Below are 21,589 nucleotides of genomic sequence, written 5' to 3'. Positions count from 1 at the left end.
ATGGATGAGCTGGAGGAGAAGAAGGAGCCTCCTGGTCAGTCTGTCCAGTCTACTGAAGACCAGAAGAAGTCCACCCAGGACCAGGATGGGGGCAGCAGTGATGAATGGGACACTGACCTGGAAACAGATGGTATAGTTCAGTGACCAGACAGATCCATGACAGTGGAAATAAAGTCTTCAACACCCTCCCATTTTCCGTCTAGGTCCGACCACTCGCACCCAGAGCTTGTCCCGTACAGAGCTGTACCTGCAGGCCTGTCGGCAGGCAAGAACCGTCCCTGTTTCCTCCTTCATCCGTAATTTGGATAAAACCGATCTAAACTTGAACCATTATGGAATGGGACCCCAGGGGGTTAAAGCTTTGGCCAGAGCTCTGGAAGTATGCCATTCACTTTCATATTCACTTTAATCACACAAATAATGCAATTTAAAGCACATAACATACACATGCCTGTGCTCAACACAAGGTCATTTTGTTTGTGTCTTTAATAAATGGACACATTCTATGTTGCTGTGATTTCTGATCATCAATAACTAATAAATAAATGCTGCATTTCTGACAATGCCATATGGGGGAATGACCAGTCTTGGTGGAGTACTTCACTCTCTCCATACTTTTCTAGTTGATTATTGTAAAACATTCACTTTTAAGTTAAAAATTATCCCTAAGTTTTTGTAGATCCTCAGCCCAAATTTTAAATCCAATTCAGAGAAAAATAAGCCATTTTAGCGATAATAGCAGTCCGTAGTTGCTTTTTTTAAAAAAAAAGAAAAATCCATGACATGAATTGGAAGGGTTACTTACGTTGGTGTGGATCAGGTCAGTTCATTAACGGTAAACCTAGAGAGAGAAATGTAGAGACAAAGATGACTTCTCAAATGTTCAGCATCTTCTGCCATTTGTTTCATGAGTTTCTTTCTTTCTTCAGAATGACACCGTTATCACCCACCTGGAGCTGGAGGACAACTCACTTGGGGCAGAAGGAATACGCCATCTGGTGGAGATGCTTGACCAGAACGCCACCATTCAGAGTCTAGTAACCGTTCCTAAACTGTCACACTGAATACTTCAGTTCCTCACCAAAGTCGTGCTCATCCGCTTTGAGCTGCAAAAGGAATTGTGACTTGTCAAGATAATTAATTGTATTTCGATTACACTAATGCTTGTTTTTCTGTCTCAAAAATGACTTCACTTCAGAATCTTTCCAACAACCAGCTGGGCTACAAAGGAGCTAAAATCATCTCCAAGTTTCAGTCAAACAATTATGATCTCAAATACATCAAACTCTCAGGTGCTCATTTAACCTCTCATTTTTTAATGTGCCATTCTGTGTATCAAGGCAATAAAGTGGAAAATAAGAGGACAAGTGGGCTTTAAAAAATAGTAATAAATAAATCTCCCCTTGTTCTCCGAGATAACGGCTTTGATGCTTCTGCTGCTAAATGTTTAGCGGATGCTTTAAGGGTGAGTCCAAAGTGCTGAATATGGAGTATTTGAGCTCCTGCGCACTTCCTGTGTTCACATAATGAATCAAGACATGTGTCAGAAACTTCCACATTTTCTTCTTCCTTATCTAATAGGGTGACTACGTGGTCAAAGAGCTGGACCTCAGTCACAACAAATTCTGTGAACAAGGAGGAAAACACCTGGGCCATATGTTAGGTACAGCAGTTCATTTCTGACGCCACATTGTTGGAATGAACACACAGATGTAAACTCTAAACATGAAGCCGATGCAAACAACCACAACACACAGAGTCCAAATCAAATTCTCCTTGGTTTCTTTGTTAAATATAAACTTTAATGATGCTACAGCTATTGTATTTTTCAAAATAGTAAGAGAAAGGTAAAGGTTGTGCAGACTTTATTAACCCTCGTGTCGTCCTGCGGGTCAAAATTGACCCGTTTTAAAGTTTGAAAATGTGGGGGAAAAAAATATTTTCACAGTGAAACTTCTGATGCCCACATTTTCAACATTTTTGGGAAATTTTTGAACATTTTTTGGTGGGGGAAAAAAAAATGTTAAAAATGTTTAAGAACATTCACAAAAAAATCAACCAAAATCCAGCGAATTTTGGTTGATTTTTTTTGTGAATGTTCTTAAAGAAATTATTAGAAGTTTTACTGATATATCTGTAATCACTTTAGATATTTTTAGAATTTTCTGGAAGATTTTTACTCATTTTCTGAAAATATTTACAAGAATTTTCTTACAACATTTGGGAGATTTTTCTAAATAAAACTTTTAAGGGAAACTTTAAAGGAATTATTGGAATTTTATTCCTGAATGTTTTTGCAAACTTTCAGAAATTTGGTGAATTTTTTCAGACAATGAAACAATATTTTTTGGTGCCCATGAATGAAGACAACAGGAGGGTTAAGTCGTAGGATTTTCACTGGTGAGAACCCAGATAGGATTTTAAATGTTGTTAAAATTACGCAGGTTTGAGGAGTGTAGAAAGTGTTTAAGAGCATACCTAGGAGATATTTATAAGAGCGTGAGGAAGGTTAATAACAGTGTGGGTTTATAAAGCTTTAAATACATATAAATAATAAAATAAATATGTTCACTACTTCACGTTTTTTCGTCTGTTGTGGGTGGTTCTGGAACCTTAACCCCGTGATAGACGAGGGACCACTGTATTTCTTAGAAGAAATAAAACGTGTGACTGTTTAAAGTTGTTTCTTCTTCCTCAAAGAAACCAATGCAGGTATCGAAGAGTTGAATCTGAGCTGGAGTCTGCACAGTGTGGTGGATCTGTGTGCCGGTCTGGAGGTAAAACAGCGTAACACACTCAGGCACAAGCATCCAGCGCATATTCAACACCGCCTCCTATCACAGCTGTTTGTCTCTCGTTTCCCTTTTCTCAGCTCAACCTGACTCTGAAGCGGCTCTACCTGACGCACAACAAATTTGGCCACAGCCAGGCGAAGTCACTGGGCCAAGCGCTGAAAGTCAACAGCACACTTGTGTTGCTGGACCTGAGCGATAACCTGATAGACGACGAGGCTGTGACGCCGCTCTGCCAGGGCCTCGCCTCCAACATCACCCTCGTAGTTCTCAAGGTAAGTGAACTAAAAGGTGATTGAAAAGCTGAACCTCAGACAGTAGATCTGCTCGTGTTCTGTTTTTTTTTTCAGCTGTCCAATAACCCCGTGACAAACCTCGGAGCGACGACGCTGCTCAAAACTGTTGTCAACAACACGGAATCAGCACTGAAGGACGTTGATATTTCTGTAAGTGCAATGTCATAGTTTTGCTTGTATTTCTGCCTCTGTGCCATGAAGGTAAATGTACATGTGCGTGTGTGAGTGCAGGGGGTGTTTGTGCACGAGGCCTTCATTGAGCTGCTGCAAAAAGCCCGTCAGGGGCGTCCTGCTCTGAATGTCCAGTACGGCGTCATGGACTTCGTCACCAGGAACTTATCTGCCCTCCCCATCTTCAAGGTCAGTCCTCGAGAAAAGAGAGAAAACTGGTGATGAGAATACTGAGAAAAGTTCACACTAAAAAGTTGTGTCCAGTTTTCTAAATAACTACAGATAGAGATACATGTGCATTCTTATAATAATATATATACACTACCAGTTAAAAGTTTGGGGTCACCCAGACTATTTCATGTTTTCCATGACACTTTTATAAATACACTAACATAACTGCACAAGGGGTTTCTAATCCTCAATGAGCCTTTCAACAGCATTAGCTAACTCAATGTAGTATTAGAACACAGGAGTGATGGTTGCTGGAAATGTTCCTCTGTACCCCTATGGAGATATTCCACTAAGAATCAGCCGTTTCCAGCTAGAATACTCATTTAGCACATTAACAATGTCTAGACTGGACTTTGGATTCATTTAATGTTATCTTCATTGAAAAAAAACTGCTTTTCTTTAAAAAATAAGGACATTTCTAAGTGACCCCAAACGTCTGAACGGTGGTGTATATATATATATATATATTTATATATATATATATATATATTTTTAGAAAGCACTTTTCAAGCTTAACCACAAGCGGCATTTGAAGGTCAGGAATGTGCAGAAAATTTTAAATTAAAATCAGAGCCACGTGTAAACCCCTACTGTACAACATATGACATTTGTCAGAATATAACAACGTAATGATCAATGGTGTGGAGCCAAATGGAAGTGCAAATACTCACAGAGCTGATTTCATATAAAACAGGTCAAATGAAAGCACAGGTCATAAACCACATCTATAAACAATACAAGATGCAAATGAAGATGATGGTGAAAGTCAGACGAGTTCATATGAAGCAAAAACAACAATTAAAGAGCAAACTCTGAAATTTGAAAGATAAAAATGCTGGACTGCTGGATTTAAAGCAAGCACAATACAATTTGTGATCACATTAAAATAAACTAAATATGAACAATTCAATCAAATAAAAAGCAAATATAATATTTTCATTTAGTGCCAGTGAAGCTTCAGCAATGTTTTTCTAAATGTGAAACATAATCTGGATTCTTTCCCAGAAATTCCTTGAAGAGCAAAATTTGAGCATCACGGATTTCTTCAAAACTTTGGACAAAGACGGAACAATGAAGGTTCCCACCTCTGTCTTCAGGAGAGCCGTAATGGTCAGGATAACAACTTCTTACACTGGTTGCACAATGTATTAATACACCAAATACAGCAAACGTGTGAGAGAAAATGACCTAAGAATGCTGCAGTTTTACTGTTGCATGAATGAGCGATGGAGTAAATGAAGTTGTCACATGTGCAGGAAGCAAACCTACCTCTGGATCAGCGTCAGCGAGCATATCTGGTCCGGCAGTTTGACAAGATCATCACAGGAACCATAGCCTACAGGTCAGTCTGGCAGTTGGATCAACAGAATAATCAGGGTTTTCTTGTTTGTCAGGACAGAGCACATCATTTACAAGCGTTTTCATTTGGATGTAATTTAGTTGAAGCCATCACCTGCTGTGAAGATTTTGTCAACGCAAAGCAACTTCATCATTCATGGTTGTGTCCAAATGAGCTGGAAACATCCGTCCATTATCTATGCACCGCTTAATCTTTTTCCTAATAGACTCATGATCTGTAATATTCAAGTGCAATACATCTGATTACTGTTACTTTAAGTTCATTTTCTGTTCATCTGTTTATTATTAGTCTACAGTTTACATTTTGTACTTGTGTTATTTTATTTTTTTCTAGACACTTCTTTTAGACACTTTCTATTCTTGTTCTTTATTTGTATTTTACTTATAACCACTATGTAATTGTATATATGCCACTAACCTTTGTTTATTGTATTGTTCTTTGGCAAAACAATTTCCTCTGGGATGAATACCGTTGATCTTATCTTCATTGGGGTCACGGGGGGCTGGAGTCTGTCCCAGCTGACATGAAGGCAGGTCACCAGTCTGTCACAGGGCTACATATGGAGACAAACAATCACACTCACATTCTCACCTACGGACAATTTAGAGTTACCAATTAACCTCAGCATGTTTTTGGACTGTGGGAGGAAGCCAGAGAACCTACGCTGCACAGGGAGAACATGCAAACTCCATGCAGAAAGATCCCAGGTCGGGGATCTTGTATCTGTGAGGCGACAGCGCTAACCACTAACCAATGTGCAGCCCCTGCATAAAAACAGAAGAGACATATTCAAGCAGAGGTTTATACTTGATTTTGTCCTTAAGATGTCAGTAGTGTGGCTTTAAAAAAACAGCAGCTCTCACAAAAGCACAATTTCACGTTTCTAAAATCTAATAATGGAAATGCACCAACCTGGAGGTATTGTGCTCCGCTGACAGGTGTATCCTAACAGCAGCTTCCTCTGACGTCAGCCGCCCTCCCTTCCTCCCTCTGTCGGTCTTAGCCCAGCTCTCATCTGTCCAATCCAGTGTGAGCACTTGAACCTCTGACACCAACCAGCTGCACAGACCTCGGCGCTGTCAGCTGTCTGGGCCACGGGGTCCTCCGCCTCATTCTCTCCGTCCAAAACAATCTTCTGGTATGACAACAGAACAAGAGGTAGAAGAAAAAGAGAGCTGGCGTCCATATCAAAGGACCGAGGGGAGAGGAAGAATAGGGCCAGATGCAAGCTAGTTGTTTCCCCACACTGGGTGGATTTGAATGAAATGGCCTGCAAAGGAAACGGCACGCTTATGAATATACATGTGCAGCTTTACTTATGCAGGCCCCGCGGAGTACGGTTATAAAAGGTGTGCTGCTGAATTGTCTCAAGGTGTGATATCCAGCAGCACAGTTGATTTCTGTCAGGTGGGTCCAGCGGTAACCACAGAGTAGACAATGAATCACGTGTAAACAGCTTCACGTGACACTGAGGGAAGACAAACACCCCATTTAAAGCAACAAAACCAGCTCAGTTTTATGAATTTATGTCCTCCAGCTTCATATGACTATCGCATATGCAAACACAGACCTAATAATGGGACTAATCAGATGCACGTGTTGCTGCTGTGGAAAACATCTGGCTCAATATGCAGTGATAGCTTAGCTGTAAAATAAATGTAAAGCTCTAGTTAACAGTAAAGACATTTTATTTGCTGCTACGGTTTGAGGTGCAGGAAATGAGCTACAGTCTCTAATAAGATTCTACCTGACAGTTGCTGCTTCTTTCACCTTCATCTTCTCTTCCTGAATCCTCCAGGTAGATGGTCTTCTTCAAGTCTGGAGATCGTCCACATGCTGCTTTTAGAGTTTGACAATCCTCTACATGACAGTCTTTGTAATGTTGACATAACCGTCTTCCATCAACTCTCTGACAAAAAGCCCTGTAACCTGCATTCAGAAAATGGTTTTATCATTCATTAAAGGAACATGGAAAACTTTTATGGCGTTTGTAAATATGTGCCACGTTGGTAAAACTGGTCAGAGTGAAATGAAGCAACATCTTCTTACCCTGAAAGCCTCAATCAGACACAAAAGCTCATATTTTTTGACCCATATGACATTTTTTCCCTCAAAAAGATACATTTAGCCAGTGGAAAAACCCCAAACTCAGCTGATGAACTGCACGATATGATTAGTAGTTAAATTACAGCAATGTTTATTATATTTTACAAACTTACCTGCAGACAGCTATGGGCATTACAAATCGTCTACTTGATAATAATACATGGTGGATTCCTTTTAAAATAAATACTCAGAATGCACCAAAATACAAGCAGGGAGAGACGGACAACAAACACAGGACTGTGTTGACTTGATGAGTAAAGTTGCACCATGAAGGCAAAACTGCAACAAATGCAACAGTTCAAAGATTTGATACCAGACAAAAATGGAATTAGAGTTAAAACAGCTTTTTAAACATGCAATAACCAGAAAACATAAAGCTAAAAATCAAGCCCACATGCAGCATCTGCTTTACTACACAGTCGCAAAATTATGATGCGATTCGTACTCGACTCACTGATCGTCTTAATTTAACTGAAACTAATGAGGTTATTTGATACTTTTCTGTCAACATCTGATTATACAAACGGACATAAAAAATACTGTGTAGTTGTGATTGTAGTTTATTCTGTTTGCGGCTGCAGTCGAGAAGAAAGGTACCAAACATATTTATCTTATTTAGCACAAATTTAAAGTCTTTTGGGAAAGGTTTCAAGTCATTTTGGACCATCTTTATCTCAGTTTGTACAACTTTGGAGTATTTCAGGACAAGTTTCAAGTCTTTGATGACACTCATTTTAGACTGTCATCTTATTCAGGACACATTTTTAGTCAATTTGGACAAATTTCAAAAAGTTTCACACAAGATTCAAGCCATCTTTGGTGAAACGTCGACCAAGGTCTGTATTTTAGTAGAAACACGGATCCATCCATATATATATATATATATATATATATATACACAATTACAGGAACTTTATGGAGACACTATACCAGCCTGGATTGGAGTCTTTGTACTTTTTTTTTTTTTTTTTTTTACCATTTTCAAGGACCAATAATTATTTATTGTTGCAATTTTGTGACAAATATTGAATCATTTTGGGCAAATTTAAGTCTTTTGGAACTTAAATTTTGAAAAAAAAACCTTCGTAATGTATAACTTTGATGCACAGACATCAGTTTTTAGAGGTTTAACCAGCAACAAAACAACTGAAAACAACTGAAACCGCACAACACAGCGGGATGACAAGACGGCAGCTAGGACCAGTTTGTACATGAACACAAGACATTTGATAGAACGTGTGAGGACAAAAAGATTCTACGATACTACGCTGAGGTTTTAGGCAGTAAAAGTGAAGTGAGGTTGCTTTCAAAAATAGTAGCTTTCATTTATCGGTAAACAAACTGCAGTAAAGTGGGAAAAACTGAAATCAAATCAGCATTTAGTGCAACCACACTTTGCCTTGTTCCTCTGTAATTTGATGCTGTTTTATCCCAGAGATCACGTGTGGGATCCGAACCATCTCTTGGAAAACTCCTCCGTCTTCTTCTTGTCACCACGTTCAGTTCAGGACCAATCCAATCCGGTCTTCCCTGATGGGTAAGAAAGGAAAACTCGCAGAAAGCTATACTTTCTACCTAAAAAAAAAATCAGATTTATGTTGTTCTCAGCCAAACATTCAGGAATAAAAAAACACAAATGGACAAATTTAGCCATCACAAGTCCTTTAAACTCAAAACAGACTTTTTCAAGTGGATCTCAATCCAATTCTTTATATACTGGCACTGATGTAAGTAGCTTATTTAACAGACAGGAAAAAATAACAGAATAATTTAGGTAAATTATCTCTCTGATGTGGCCTAATGAAAACAAACAGCTTGCTGCCAATTCCTAATAGGCCATCTTTCATGTGGAGGGACACAAAGACTTAAAACCTCACATCTTATTGAGCTGTCCAATTGGAAATTCACAGATTTGGCCAAATTTCGCAAACAAAAAACCTGCCAGCAAACCCTTCAGATATCTATGCACCCACTGGCGTACGCTGCCAATTAGCATGATCTCGAAAGCGCTAATGGAATCTTGAGCGGTAATAAAAGTAAATAATTAAATTAAAGGAGCCCTCGTGTCATTGTTTGCCGTATCCAGGCCCATTAGAACCTCCAGTATTCTCATGGTAATCTAATGTTTGGGCGTTTTGTGCTCGCATAATGAATTCTGTGTTTTTCCTCCAAACAGTGTTGTTCAGACATTTGTGTAGGTGCTGGCAGAGAAACAAAGACGTACGTTATGAGCCATTGTCCCCCCTCTACGATTATTAAAGTAAACAGAAATGCTGAAGAGGTATCGCACACAGCTGCACGCACTCGAGCCTGCGTTTGTGAAGTGGGAGAAAGGGCCAAGCAACCCTCAAGACTTTGTCAGAGACGATCCCATTATCTGGAGCTTCTCGAGGGCCGAGCGTGGAGGCCGGGCTAATGAGGCTTTGAAGATCCACGGTTGGCACACGACAAAGTCGTCCGCGGGCAGAGAATTCGGGGAGCAAAACAGGCTTGGCACGAGATGAAATGTTTCGGCCAAGATCGGCGATGAAGACGTCGCGGCTTTTATTTTGCCGTCGTCGCATTTCCGAGTCCTTCTCCAAAAGACAAAGAGCCGCTCTCAGGGGATGAATGTCGAGGTGAAATGGGCAGTTTGTCTGCCGCAGCGTCCTCTTGGAATTACGTAAACAAAGACGCGACTAATACGCTCATTATCGATTAACGTGCTGGAGAGTCGGTCAGATGATTGTTTGATTAGCAGGAATGACAAATTTGAACGTCTCCTTTTGGTGAGGTTTGGTTTAAGATGAATCAAAGCGGGTAGACTTTAATTTTTTGGAGGTGGCTCATAAATATTTCAGCATTTTTGTAGGAAACAGAACCTAAATTACTGATAACAAGGCAATACAGCAAATCTGCACAAATCTACTAATAAATCTAGGAAAAGGACAACCATCGGACAAATTTCACTATGTAAAACTCTTAAGATGTTTAATATTTCATGTATAAGAATGCAAATCTGTTCCAAAATCGAAGCTCAACGTAAAAACCTGCTGGCAAATTGTGCGTTTTGAACATTACTCTCGACATATCGCCTTCAAAGCAAACTAAAAACCAACAGTGCATGATTGTTTTGTGCAGTTTCTGCTAATGAATAATGCAAAAAGCTGAAATCTGATGACTGCTCAGAATCTGTAGCCTTGACAAAAACAAAAACGATAAGTGCAAAGCAGGAATATAACTGAACTGAGTCACATCCAAGCACAACAGCGGACACTGATTTAAAGGCATGGCACCGGTAGACACATGTTCCATGCAAAAACCTAGTTTCCTGGTTACTGACTCGTGTTTCCAGACTGTTTCTAGCAGCAGCAGCAAACCGAGGAAATCTTTGAAACCCGTGCTACCATCAAACATCTTGAACTAATCTGAATTAGCTCCGTTTGGCCCCGCTGTGGAAAGAGTGGCTAACGAGCAGCGGAGAAAGTTACGCAACCGACAGCTTTCTGGAAAAGCCGTTTTTTTGTTTTACCATTACACAACTGTGACAAGAATACAGCGATTGTTCATCTCCTGCTTCATGTGTCCGCACATCTGAGCAGCACAGGGACATAATAACACACCCGTATGTACGTTATGCTGCAGGATAATCTATATGACATGCTGTAATGTGAACTGTCGACTAAATTCCAAAGCAGCAAAGCAATTATCTTGACTCAGCCCAGGTTGTTGCTCATACTTCAGATTCCTCTCTGTAGGTAATAGCATGCATTTAAGGTTCTCTAGTGTTGAAACACAGCTCCAGTTACCTCCCGTAGTTGGACTGAGCAGTTACAAATAACAACAGTGGCTGTATAGGCAATTTTGTGTAATTTGTGCGTCTTCTGTGACTTGGAGTTCATTTTATGCAGCTGAATATCTTTAAATAAAGAGTAACGTGGTGCTGGAAACATCACATGTCCAGGAGCAGCACTCGAGGATCTTCCACCGCCGCTTTGATCTTGCGTAGGAAGGTGGTCGCTTCTCTGCCGTCGATGAGTCGGTGGTCGTATGTCAGCGCCACGTACATCATGGGTCGGATCTCGACCTGTTATATCAGAAAATAGTCAGAGTGTGTGACATCTGGAAACAAGAAAAGCATGACGAGAGCGCAGTACTCCTCCAAGGCTGCTCATTCCCCCATATGGCATTGTCAGAAATGCAGCATTTCTTTATTAGTTATTGATGATCAGAAATCACAATGATATAACTGTACCCACAAACAATGTACGGACACAGAATCAGGTGATCTAAATATGTAGGGGGCGGCGGGAATCGATGGAACTCTGGAACACCCCCACAATTTAAACACCCTCTGCAAACACCCCTCTGTCAACAGTGCATTGTTTAGATGGTGGCATTGGAGAGATACAAGACTGTCAGCGTTTTAAGTCCACAAAGTTACTTAGGAATGACAAACACTGGTCCTTTTAAATGGAAAGAACGATGGAGAATGAAGGGACTCCATTATCCAGGAACACACTATAAAATAGGCTGTTTATGAGACTTTGCAGAGAGCGTGCTTGGAGCTAAACTCTGCATTTTCATTATCTGCTTTCAAGGCATCTAATACATTAAAGCAATCAAACACTTTTCGTACTTCTACAGATGAAACCTCCATCACCAGTAGATATTAGATAAGCTGTCATTATTTCTTTAGAATCACTATCTCTGAACACTCTCACCTTTCCATTGATGGCCACAGGCCTGTCGAAGATGCCGTGCATGCCCAGGATGGCGGACTGCGGGGGGTTAATGATGGGTGTGCCGAACATGGAGCCAAACACACCGCCGTTACTGATGGTGAACGTACCTCCATCCATATCCTCAACAGCCAATGCATTGTTACGAGCCTGAGCAACGAAACACAATAAAACCTTGAACAGTGTGCTTTAAAATCCAGACTGTTGATGTATTTCTCCTGTTGCATGAAGATTCTTTTTACCTTTTCCCCCAGCACATTAATGGCTTTCTCAATGTCAGCAAAGTTCATGGTCTGAACATCACGGACCACCGGTACAACAAGCCCCTGTTTATGACAAGAACACACTGCTTAATCATACGTTTTACCCACAATTTAGTAGCAAAAATTCGAGGCAGAAGTCGTACCTTTGGAGTTGCCACGGCAACACTAACATCTACGTAATCTCTGTAGATGATCTCTTTGGTTGTGTCGTCAATAACTGCAGTAAAAACATTCTGTCAGTAAAGCTTGAGGGAACAACAGGTTTATCTGGTATATTTGGGGCTCACTGACAAAAGGCAGCTTAATGTCAGAATAAACACTTGTGAAGATGTTTTCTTACCGGCATTGACAGCAGGTTGGTCGGCCAGAGCGTGTGCAGCAGCCTTCACAAACGCAGACATGAAACCCAGTTTGATGTTGTGCTTTTTTAGGAAAGCATCCTTATGGAGTTTCCTCATCTCCTGAATGTTGCTGAGACATAATTGAGGACATTAGAGATAAAATTGTGACGCCTTATGAAGTGAATATTCTGCTCTTTTGCAGTCAGGCTCCTTGATGAAGACAGCTGGACTAATCTTCTCACCTCATGTCCACCTCGTTGAAGGTGGTCAGCATGGCGCAGGTGTTCTGAGCCTCCTTCAGTCTCTGAGCGATCCTCAGCCTCATGCGGTTCATCTTCACCTGAAAGGAGAGCAAACCGCCTGTGAATATTTTTACATTTTTTCGCTGGTTGCTGAGTGAAGCTGAATTACTTCTAGTACAGATGAGCAGATGTGATACCCTGTTTTCTCCTCTGGATCCTGCTGCTGGAGGAGCTGCAGCCGTGGGTTTGACAGCAGAAACTACATGAGGAGAGAGGGCACGACAGGATGTGAAAAATGTATCCATCCATTATCTACACACTGCTTTATCCTCATTAGGGTCACAGGGGGCTGGAGTCTATCACCCCTGACTTATGGTGAAGGCAGGAGACACAGAGCTACATATAGAGACAAACAATCAGACTCACATTCACACCTACAGAGAATTTAGAATCACCAGTTAACCTCAGCGTGTTTTCGGTCTGTGGGAGGAAGCCAGAGAACCTGGAGAAAACCCACACATGCACAGGGAGAACATGCAAACTCCATGCAGAAAGATCCCAGGAAGACCGGGACACGAACCGGGGATCTAACACCTTGTTGAATGTGTGCCACCAGGAAATTAGGCAATTCTGAAGGCAAAAGGAGGTCCAACCTTTTACTAGCAAGGTGTAGCTAATAAAGTGGACACTAACTGTACACTGAATAAGTGAATGAATAAACACAGTGAAGTAACCCACCAGGTTTGGCTTGGACCGGCTGTGGTGGCACTGGAGGTGTGGCAGTCGGAGCTGGAGGAGGAGAAGGAGGAGGAGGAGGAGGAGGGGTGGCAGCTGCTGCAGGTGGAGGATCTGCAGCTGGAGACGGAGCAGGTTTGGCAGCGGCAGCAGCTGAGAAAAAAGAGGTAAAGACAGAAAAACGGAGTTAGTTTGGAGCTACAGATTCATCAAATGCACAGTTAAGTTTCAGAGTGGTCATAATTTCACTAATTATAAATAAATGTGTTTTCATCTAATTGAAAAATTCTTACAGAGTATGTAGCACAATATAACAGTAATATAAAATTTAAAACACGGTGAACAAAAACAAAGCTTAGCTCCACACTGAACCACAGAGCGCAGTATACTGATACACACCTAGAAATGAAGTTGTTATATTTGATAATACTAATTACACATGTTTGAGTACAGAATTGTATCTATAACAACATATCAAATGTTCCTAATTTAAAGCAAATGACTAAATTCATTCAGGTAACAGTGATACTTCTGATCAGCTTGTCCTGTATCGCAACACTTTAGATCAGGGCTGTCAAACTCATTGTACACTGACAGTCATTAAAAACTTTGAGACCATATTTTTCAACATAATTTTTATTTTGAAGCCTGAAACTGGATTTTCTTCATATGAATCATTTGTTTAGCATATTGGCATACAGAAACAAAAATCTAAAGTTTCAAGAATGATTTCAAAATAAAGAATTTCACAAAAGAAAACAGCACCTGCCAAACACAAAGTCAGTACGGCCTCCATTTGCTTTGATGCAGGCAGCAATCCGTCGGCGCATGCTTTGGACCAGGCTTCTGATTGTGGGTTGGGAACAGCCCATACGCCTGGCTACATCACTGTAGCTCAAAGCGGCCTCCACCATACCAGTGCCCGGAGACGTTGTTCATGTGATAGACGTGGCATGATGCTGTTCACTGGACTAACAGTGGTGGCCTTTTTGGGCCTTTGTATAGGCCTTCAGAACCCATTCTCACATTGTGCAGATACTCACTGAGTATTGCTTGGTGTGTATTTGGTTCACTTTTGCAAAGTGACCAACCCATGTGCAATGAATCATGACAAAATGACAACTCATCATTATCTCAACTACCAGGGCACGAGATCATCAGTAAATCCACAATGAATAATTACAACCCCCCTACAAGTAGAATTCTGTGTACATTTCTACCTCATTGACTGTCAGTATAGTTCAGGTTCCACATTCAGCCCAACTTAATCTCAAGTGGACCGAACCAATGAAATTACAGCATAATAACTGATAAATAACTTCAAATTTTAAACTAAAATTAAACTTCGCACTGTTTTTAAACTAAAACAGTGCGAAAAAAGTACATTCTTAAAATGTTTACTTTTTTCCCAAAACATTATGAACAACCTGAAATTTCTTAAGAAAAATTAATTCAATTTCAACATTATTCCTCAGTTTATCATTTCCACATTACAACTCACAGATCACAGTGTGTCTGCAAAGGAACACAACATTTAGTCACAGATATCCAGACCTGAATAATGTAGTATTTTACCTTACAATTGATCACAACGACAAAAGTCAGACAAAAAAAACCCCAAAAACAACGAAACATTACAAAAATAAGATGCAAAATAAAAGTGAGACACAAAATGACAAAAAATGAGACAAACGACAAAAACGAGACAAAAAAACTAAACACAAATGAGATCAAAAATGACAAAAGCGAGAAACAAAACAACAAAAAAGTGGACAAAGAAAACAAGACAATGTAAACAATACACAAAACAATGAATAAAGCAGAAAATGACAAAAGACGAAAAACACGAGCAGGACAAAAAGGAGACAAAATGACAAAGAATGAGACAAATAACAAAAGCCAGACAAAAACAAACAAAATATTATGAAAATGAGACACAAAATGACAAAAACATGAGACAAGTAACAGAAGTCAGCCAAAGAAGACAAAAAACAACAAAAAAGAAAAAAACACTACAAATTCTAGAAATTATTTAAAATTTATAGTTTTACAAATGTCAAATTACAAAGTCGCCCCGCGGACCACATTGAAAAAAATGATTAAAATGTATATTTGACACCCCGGCTTGAAACAAACAGGATGATGACAATAAACGTAAACAAACCTCCTTTCCGGAGCTTGAAGAGAGGCGTTCCTCCTTCTACTTTCCCTCCATCAGGAACCAGCAGCTCCTCGATGACTCCAGCAGCTGGAGCTGGGACCTGAACCGACGTCTGGAAACACAGAATCACTTTGTTAAATCAGCGCTTCTGTAGCATCTTTGAGGTCGATTAGATCAACTGTTTATACCTTGTCAGTCTCAATTTCACAAACCACTTCATCTTCTGACACCGAATCGCCCACAGCTGGAAAAACATCCGACACCCTGCTGTTACTGAGCAGTTAAATCACTGTGGACATCATTACACCTGTGATCTGAATACGAACCTTTCTCCCACCTCACATCTCCTTCTGTAACTGATTCTGCAAATGCTGGAGTTTTGACTGTAACCACTTCATCCCCTGTACACAAACAACAACAACAACATTACTGTAAGTTAAACCCTTTTTTTTAACACAATACTGAGGGTTGTTGCGGTACACACTGTGAGCGGCAGACGTCCTGAAGTATCTGATGTGGTAGACGTTCGCCGAAGACGGAAACTCACATCTAGATTTCAACACAAACAACAACTTTACAAGTCTGTTCTCTTTGTTGTGTTTAATTCACATAAAATCGATTAATCGACCGATCATTTCAGAACTAAATTATTTTAACAGCACACAGAATTCTGATTAATTTGCACACGTTTCCTAATATTTAATGTGCGGCTTGAACAAGCAAGAGTCGCTGAGGGACTGAGGTTGGGCCTGTTTGCCACTAAACAAAAGAATTCGCTGAGATTTTCAAAGAATAAATACAACCTTTTATTAAAGCAAAAAGAAAATTAATGATAACGTGCACAAAGTCGTAATTAAAGGGATCAAAGAAAAACAGCGGCCCAGCTCACACCCTCTCTCCCTTCAAACAATGAACAAAGTCAAGTAAGGTGAACATATCTGCTGAATTATCCCCACATGACCCACTATCATAAAATAGCATCATAACCAAACAAATTAATACGCCTATTAACCCTATAATAAAACAGCAATTCATTCATGGCTCCTACATAAAGCTCAGTTCAGAAAACATGAGGAAAAGAGGACAGTTGTGCTGCACTGGAGAATTCTCCAGATGAACTTTAAAGACAGATCAGAAACTTACGGCTGAGACTTCCTGTAAAGCAGCCGGCTGCACACTGAGTGACCTTAAAAGACAGAAAGGAGAAAATCAGCTTCAACTCCTGCTCCTCCCGAACATTAAAAACCTGAGCGGAGTCGTCTGAATGCTGCCGTTGAACACTCGTTTGCTCCTCAGACGTCTCAGCCTTTCAGCCCACTCTGTTCTTTATTCAGTGAAGTAAGAACAGCCGGGGTCAAATAAACCAAATAAATCGATTAGAAGAACACATACCTGACGCAGACTGTCGGACCAACACGCTACCGGCCTGAAAATATAAAAAAATAAACATCTTACTTTGCTGTTCGCTTTATGTAAAGTGTTAAACACACACAGAGCATGAGTGTTAAACAGATTCCTTACTGAATTATGCAGACAGAAATAAAAGAAGAAACAGAATAATGTTTATTTTAAAACGGGGGTCAAACATGCGGACGACTTTGTAAAGTGTAAAAATTACAGAAAAGCCATTAACTGTATATTTTAAATAATTTCCAGACTATAAAAAGTTGTTTTGATCATAAAGTAAAATATTAAAACTGTTCTTTTGTCATTTTGTGTCTCACTTATTTTATAATATTTTGTCTCGTTTCTTTGTCTGACTTTTATCGTTGGTTTCATGTTTTTGTTGTTTTGTGTCATTTTTTTCTCATCTGTGTCCATTTTTTGTCGCTTTGTAACTTTTGTCATTTTTTTCCCTCCTTTTTGTGTTTTGTTTTTCTAATCTTTGTCATTTTCAAAGTGACAAAAAAATGGACAAACGACAAGTGAGACAAAAAGTCACAAAATGACAAAAATGAAATGAAAAACAATGAATAAAGCAAAACACAAAATGACAAAAAACAAGAAAAAAACACAAGTGAGACAAAAACGAAACAAAACGATATGAGAAAAAACGACAAAAAAAGACAAAAAACAGAACGAAACGTTACAAAAACAAGGCCCAAAAAGACAAAAGAACAAAAAGAAATCTAGTATTTTACATCATGTTCAGAACAAATTGTCATGGTCTAGAAATTATTTTAAATTTATAGTTTTACAAAGTCACAGTTCATGTCTTCTCTGTAATCTTTACAAAGTGGTCTCATGGGCCGGACTGGACCCTCTGGAGGGCCGGTTTTGGCCCGCGGGCCGCATGTTTGACACCCTTTAAGAGATAATGCAGATGTGCCGTTTTCAAAAGTAAATATTATATATTTAAAGTCACACAAAGACAAAATAATCCGCTCACAACAGCAGCTGTGTGGTTTGCTACTTTAGGTAGTAATCAGTCATTTCCTGAAGGGAAACCTCGCATGAATCAAAGAGGAAACTGTTCATGTACACGACTAATCTCTAAAATACATCCTAACCGTGCACACAACTACAACCTTTCACCTTGTTCTGTCATGATGTAGGGAGATCAACAACATCAGCACCTTTAAAAACGTTATTTTCCTTCATCAGCTTCTCCCCGTTGGAAACGATGTCTCATAAACGTATGGACACTTAACATTCAGTTAAACCGGTAGATTTTCCAGCGCTGACAGAACAGGCTGCTCTAAAGTTTTACGTTATGACTCATATGTGTTTTATTCTAAGGGAGGGGCTTCCACAAGAGAGGCCCGTCTAGCTGTGGTGGAGACCAGAAGCTAAAGCGACTGACGTGGAAGCAGAGGAGGGAGGAGTGCTCAGAGAAGAACTGAAGCCTCCACAACACGTCCAACATGAGCAGACAAGGAGGCGCCAAACAAAAGGTCTGAAACTGAGGGTATTACCTGTGTGCCCTGAAAAATGTAAAAACTAGAGGTGAAAATGAATCCTCACTGTGAAAATATTCAGAGACACTGAATATAATGTGAGTCAGCGGCTTCAGAACGACAGAATTTGGTTTGATGGAACTTTATTGTTGATCCACTGAGACAACTCTAATGCATGTTTTATGTAGGAATTTTATACATTTAAAAGGCAGGAGGATAGCTGAACCTTCTTTAATTGTTCCCACTTTAGTTTTTGGCGGCCATTTTTACTACTCAGATGTGGAAATGAATGGAAATGTAAAATAATTTCAGATCTTGACAAGCTGCTTTAATCATGAAGTAAAATACTATATGGCTCATGGTTCTTTTTTGTCTCATTTTTGTCATATTTTGTTGTTTTTTTGGTTTGACTTTGTCTCATGTTTTTATCATTTTGTGTCTTGCTTTGTGTTTTCCGCCTTATTTTTGTCATTTTGTCTTTCGCTTTATTCTTTGTTTTGTCCATCTTTTTTGTCGTACTGTGTCGTTTGTCTTGCTCGTGTTGTTCGTCCACTCTTTTGTCATTTTGTTTTTTGCTTTTGTCATTCTTGATCTCATTTGTATTTTTATTTTTTTTGGCTTGCTTGTGTCGTGTGTCCATTTCCCCCCCCGATTCTTTGTTTCTTTTTTTGTTGTTTGTCTAATTTTTTGTCACTTTGTGTCATTTTCGTAATTTTGTCGTTTTTGCTGTTTAGATCATAAAGTAAACTATTTCATCATTCAGTTCCAGATACCTGTGACGAAATGTTTGTATCTTTGTAGACACCCTGTGATCTGTAAATTGTAATGTCTAAATGACAAACGGAGGCATAATGTTTTTGAAACTGAACTTATTTTTCTTAAGAAATTTCCATTTTTTTCATAATGTTTTGTAAAGATACTTCATTAAATGTGAACATTTTCAGAATGTATTTTTTTGGGAAATACTTGGCGTTATTAATAGGTTATCATGCTTTTATTTTACCGGTCCGGCCCACATGAGATCAAATTGTTCTGCCTGTGGCCTCTGAACTAAAGTGACTTTGACCCCTCTGATGTAGATCATGTTTCAGGTTGGTTTGCTGCTTAAAGCATTGAAAAGGTTGCTGGTCTTATCAGGGCAAAGCTATGTTATTCCTGCACATACACGTCTGGCATGGTGAGGGCTATTTCTATCAGCTCAGCCTCACAACTACCGCACCATAATTTACTAACGTTCTCCTGTCAGGACGGTCGCTTTAGAGAGGAAAACAAGCTAGCAGGGGACACAGTTTGTTAGCATGTTAACTTGAGAAGCTGTTAAGTCTAAAGTTCACCCAGGTGTGAGTTCTATTAACAGTCCTGAGATTGAACTGCATATTCAACAGACTGTCAATGAGCTGAAGGTGTCTGAAGTTAGCTTCACATTCACAGCTTCTGCTTTAGGAGTTAAGGGGAAAAGTTAAGGGAAAATTAACTTACAGCGTTGAGGAGCTGATTTTGTTATTTAAATCACATCTTAATGATTTTTTTAGACGTTCCTCCAACACCTTTACACTGTCTGAAACCCACTTCTAATTCTACTTATACAATAAAGGGACATTTTGCAGCTTTTTGTGCATCTGGTCCACATCACACCAGGTCTAAACTTAACCCACTGTACACAGTCACATTAAATCTGGACTAGATTGTCCTTTCCAAGCTAAATAATTAATTCTCAGATTTGTAAAAGCGTTGTTCTGTTCGTCAAAATGCTGCTGCTTCCATTACATATGAACCACTTACACCAAACCGCTAAAATAAAAGGGTCATTAAAGGCAACATGTGAATGAAGTCCTCATCTGACCTCCTCAGGATCAGCTGACTGTGAATGAACAATTAACTTCAGTGTGTTTAATGAAGCCGTACAAAGCTTCACCATCATACTATCAACTTTTTTGCAACTTTCTGGCACTTTAAGTGTGAAGGCGGTTCAAAATGTTGTGCTTTTAATCCTCACAGCATTTTTGAGCTTTAATAATGTCATACGTTAAAGATATTAAATCCTCAGGGCTGAAAAACACACTTCACTCAGAGTAGAAAATGTGTTTTAAAGCCTCTTTAAGTTCCGTAGGACCATCAAATTTAGATGTGACCAGTTTATATATCGGGATTTTGGATGTGGAGCCGGTCTAATATAGTCTATATGTGGAAAGAATGCAGTCTAATCTTGCACTATAGCCATTTATCAAACAAAATAAAATGACTTACAAATCATGGATTTTGTTTTAAAGCCTCTGTAGGACAGTCTAGTCCACATTTGACCAGTGACAGTGATTTTAGATCTGGACCTTGTTTGACACAATTTACAAGAAAAAAACAACAGTGGAATATCTCTTTTTTGCCTTTTCATGAACAGAATGAAAGGTTTCACAAGTAAGAGACAATGATTTTAAGATTTTTAAGCTTATGTGGGACAACCTGCTCCACATGTGATGAGTTTATATCATGATTTTGGATCTGGAGGATGTTTAATGTGATCTACCAGTGAAAACAAGCAGCAAAACATTGTTTTGTTTTGTTTTTTGCACGATGTAAAGCGAACACAAGGTTTCATAGATTAGAGACTGTGTTTTAACACTCTTCAACCTCTGTAAGAATATCTAGTCCTGACTTAACCAGTGAATATGTGGTGGTTTTGGGTATTGGCTGGTCTAACATCACCTATATACAAACAACAAACAAACCGCAGTGTTTTTATTTGCATCTACACAAACACAAGGCTTAGCAATGTGAAAGTGGGTTTCAGACAGCATTAAAGTTTAACCTAATACATTTAACACGGTTTTGCGTCATTACAGCCTGGAAAAAATATAAAAAATGTGAGTGAAGTTTCCCTTAACTTTCTCCTGAACTGTCAACTAAAAAGCTACGAATCAGAAGCATACTTCGGCACCATTGTCCGTCTTGTAGCAGCGGCCCAGCTCCGGCGGCTAACAGCTAGCTGAGTTCTAATGTCTCCCAGAGGCTCTAACACAGTCTAATGTTGCCGTTTCTTTGCTCCTACCTGGTTTGCCGCTGACAGGGAACGTCCAAGTGTCCGGTAAACACACGGGGAACGGGATAACATCGCGCTGGCTGTCGGCTGTCTGCGGCTGAAGCGAAGCTACGGAAGCCCGCAGCGACCAGCAGTGGGAGCTGCCCGACCGGGAGGAACCACTGCGGCTCGACGACAGGGGGGTCCGCTGTACCAAACAGCGGGGAGTGAGGCTGTAAATTAATCATACTTTACCCCAC

General features: G+C 39.7%; 2 protein-coding genes across 2 annotated transcripts; one reads left to right on the top strand and one right to left on the bottom strand.

Annotated features, from left to right (window-relative positions):
- On the top strand, window positions 1-6,284 carry LOC127530401 (leucine-rich repeat-containing protein 74A-like). The gene is made up of 13 exons (XM_051937060.1): window positions 1-140; window positions 175-379; window positions 930-1,037; window positions 1,199-1,292; window positions 1,416-1,465; window positions 1,582-1,663; window positions 2,701-2,777; window positions 2,873-3,067; window positions 3,143-3,238; window positions 3,320-3,448; window positions 4,496-4,600; window positions 4,747-4,959; window positions 6,258-6,284. The coding sequence occupies exons 1-13, from the start codon at window positions 1-3 to the stop codon at window positions 6,282-6,284; spliced, it is 1,521 nt and encodes a 506-aa protein (XP_051793020.1).
- A 3,615-nt stretch (window positions 6,285-9,899) lies between these two features.
- Window positions 9,900-21,530, bottom strand: LOC110952372 (dihydrolipoyllysine-residue succinyltransferase component of 2-oxoglutarate dehydrogenase complex, mitochondrial-like). The gene is made up of 15 exons (XM_022195885.2): window positions 21,360-21,530; window positions 16,812-16,845; window positions 16,563-16,605; window positions 15,904-15,968; window positions 15,746-15,820; window positions 15,608-15,663; window positions 15,423-15,531; window positions 13,262-13,411; window positions 12,721-12,782; window positions 12,524-12,621; window positions 12,281-12,411; window positions 12,084-12,157; window positions 11,920-12,003; window positions 11,660-11,827; window positions 9,900-11,022 (listed from the first exon to the last, which is right to left on the bottom strand). Exons 1-15 carry the CDS (start codon window positions 21,420-21,422, stop codon window positions 10,888-10,890), a joined length of 1,347 nt encoding a protein of 448 aa, XP_022051577.1. The 5' UTR covers window positions 21,423-21,530; the 3' UTR covers window positions 9,900-10,887.
- Between the last annotated feature and the right edge of the window lie 59 nt (window positions 21,531-21,589).

This window comes from Acanthochromis polyacanthus, chromosome 16, assembly GCF_021347895.1.
Source record: "Acanthochromis polyacanthus isolate Apoly-LR-REF ecotype Palm Island chromosome 16, KAUST_Apoly_ChrSc, whole genome shotgun sequence".
Lineage (NCBI taxonomy): Eukaryota > Metazoa > Chordata > Actinopteri > Pomacentridae > Acanthochromis > Acanthochromis polyacanthus.
Note: the sequence above shows the minus strand (reverse complement) of the source record. Positions and strands in the feature narration are given on the sequence as shown.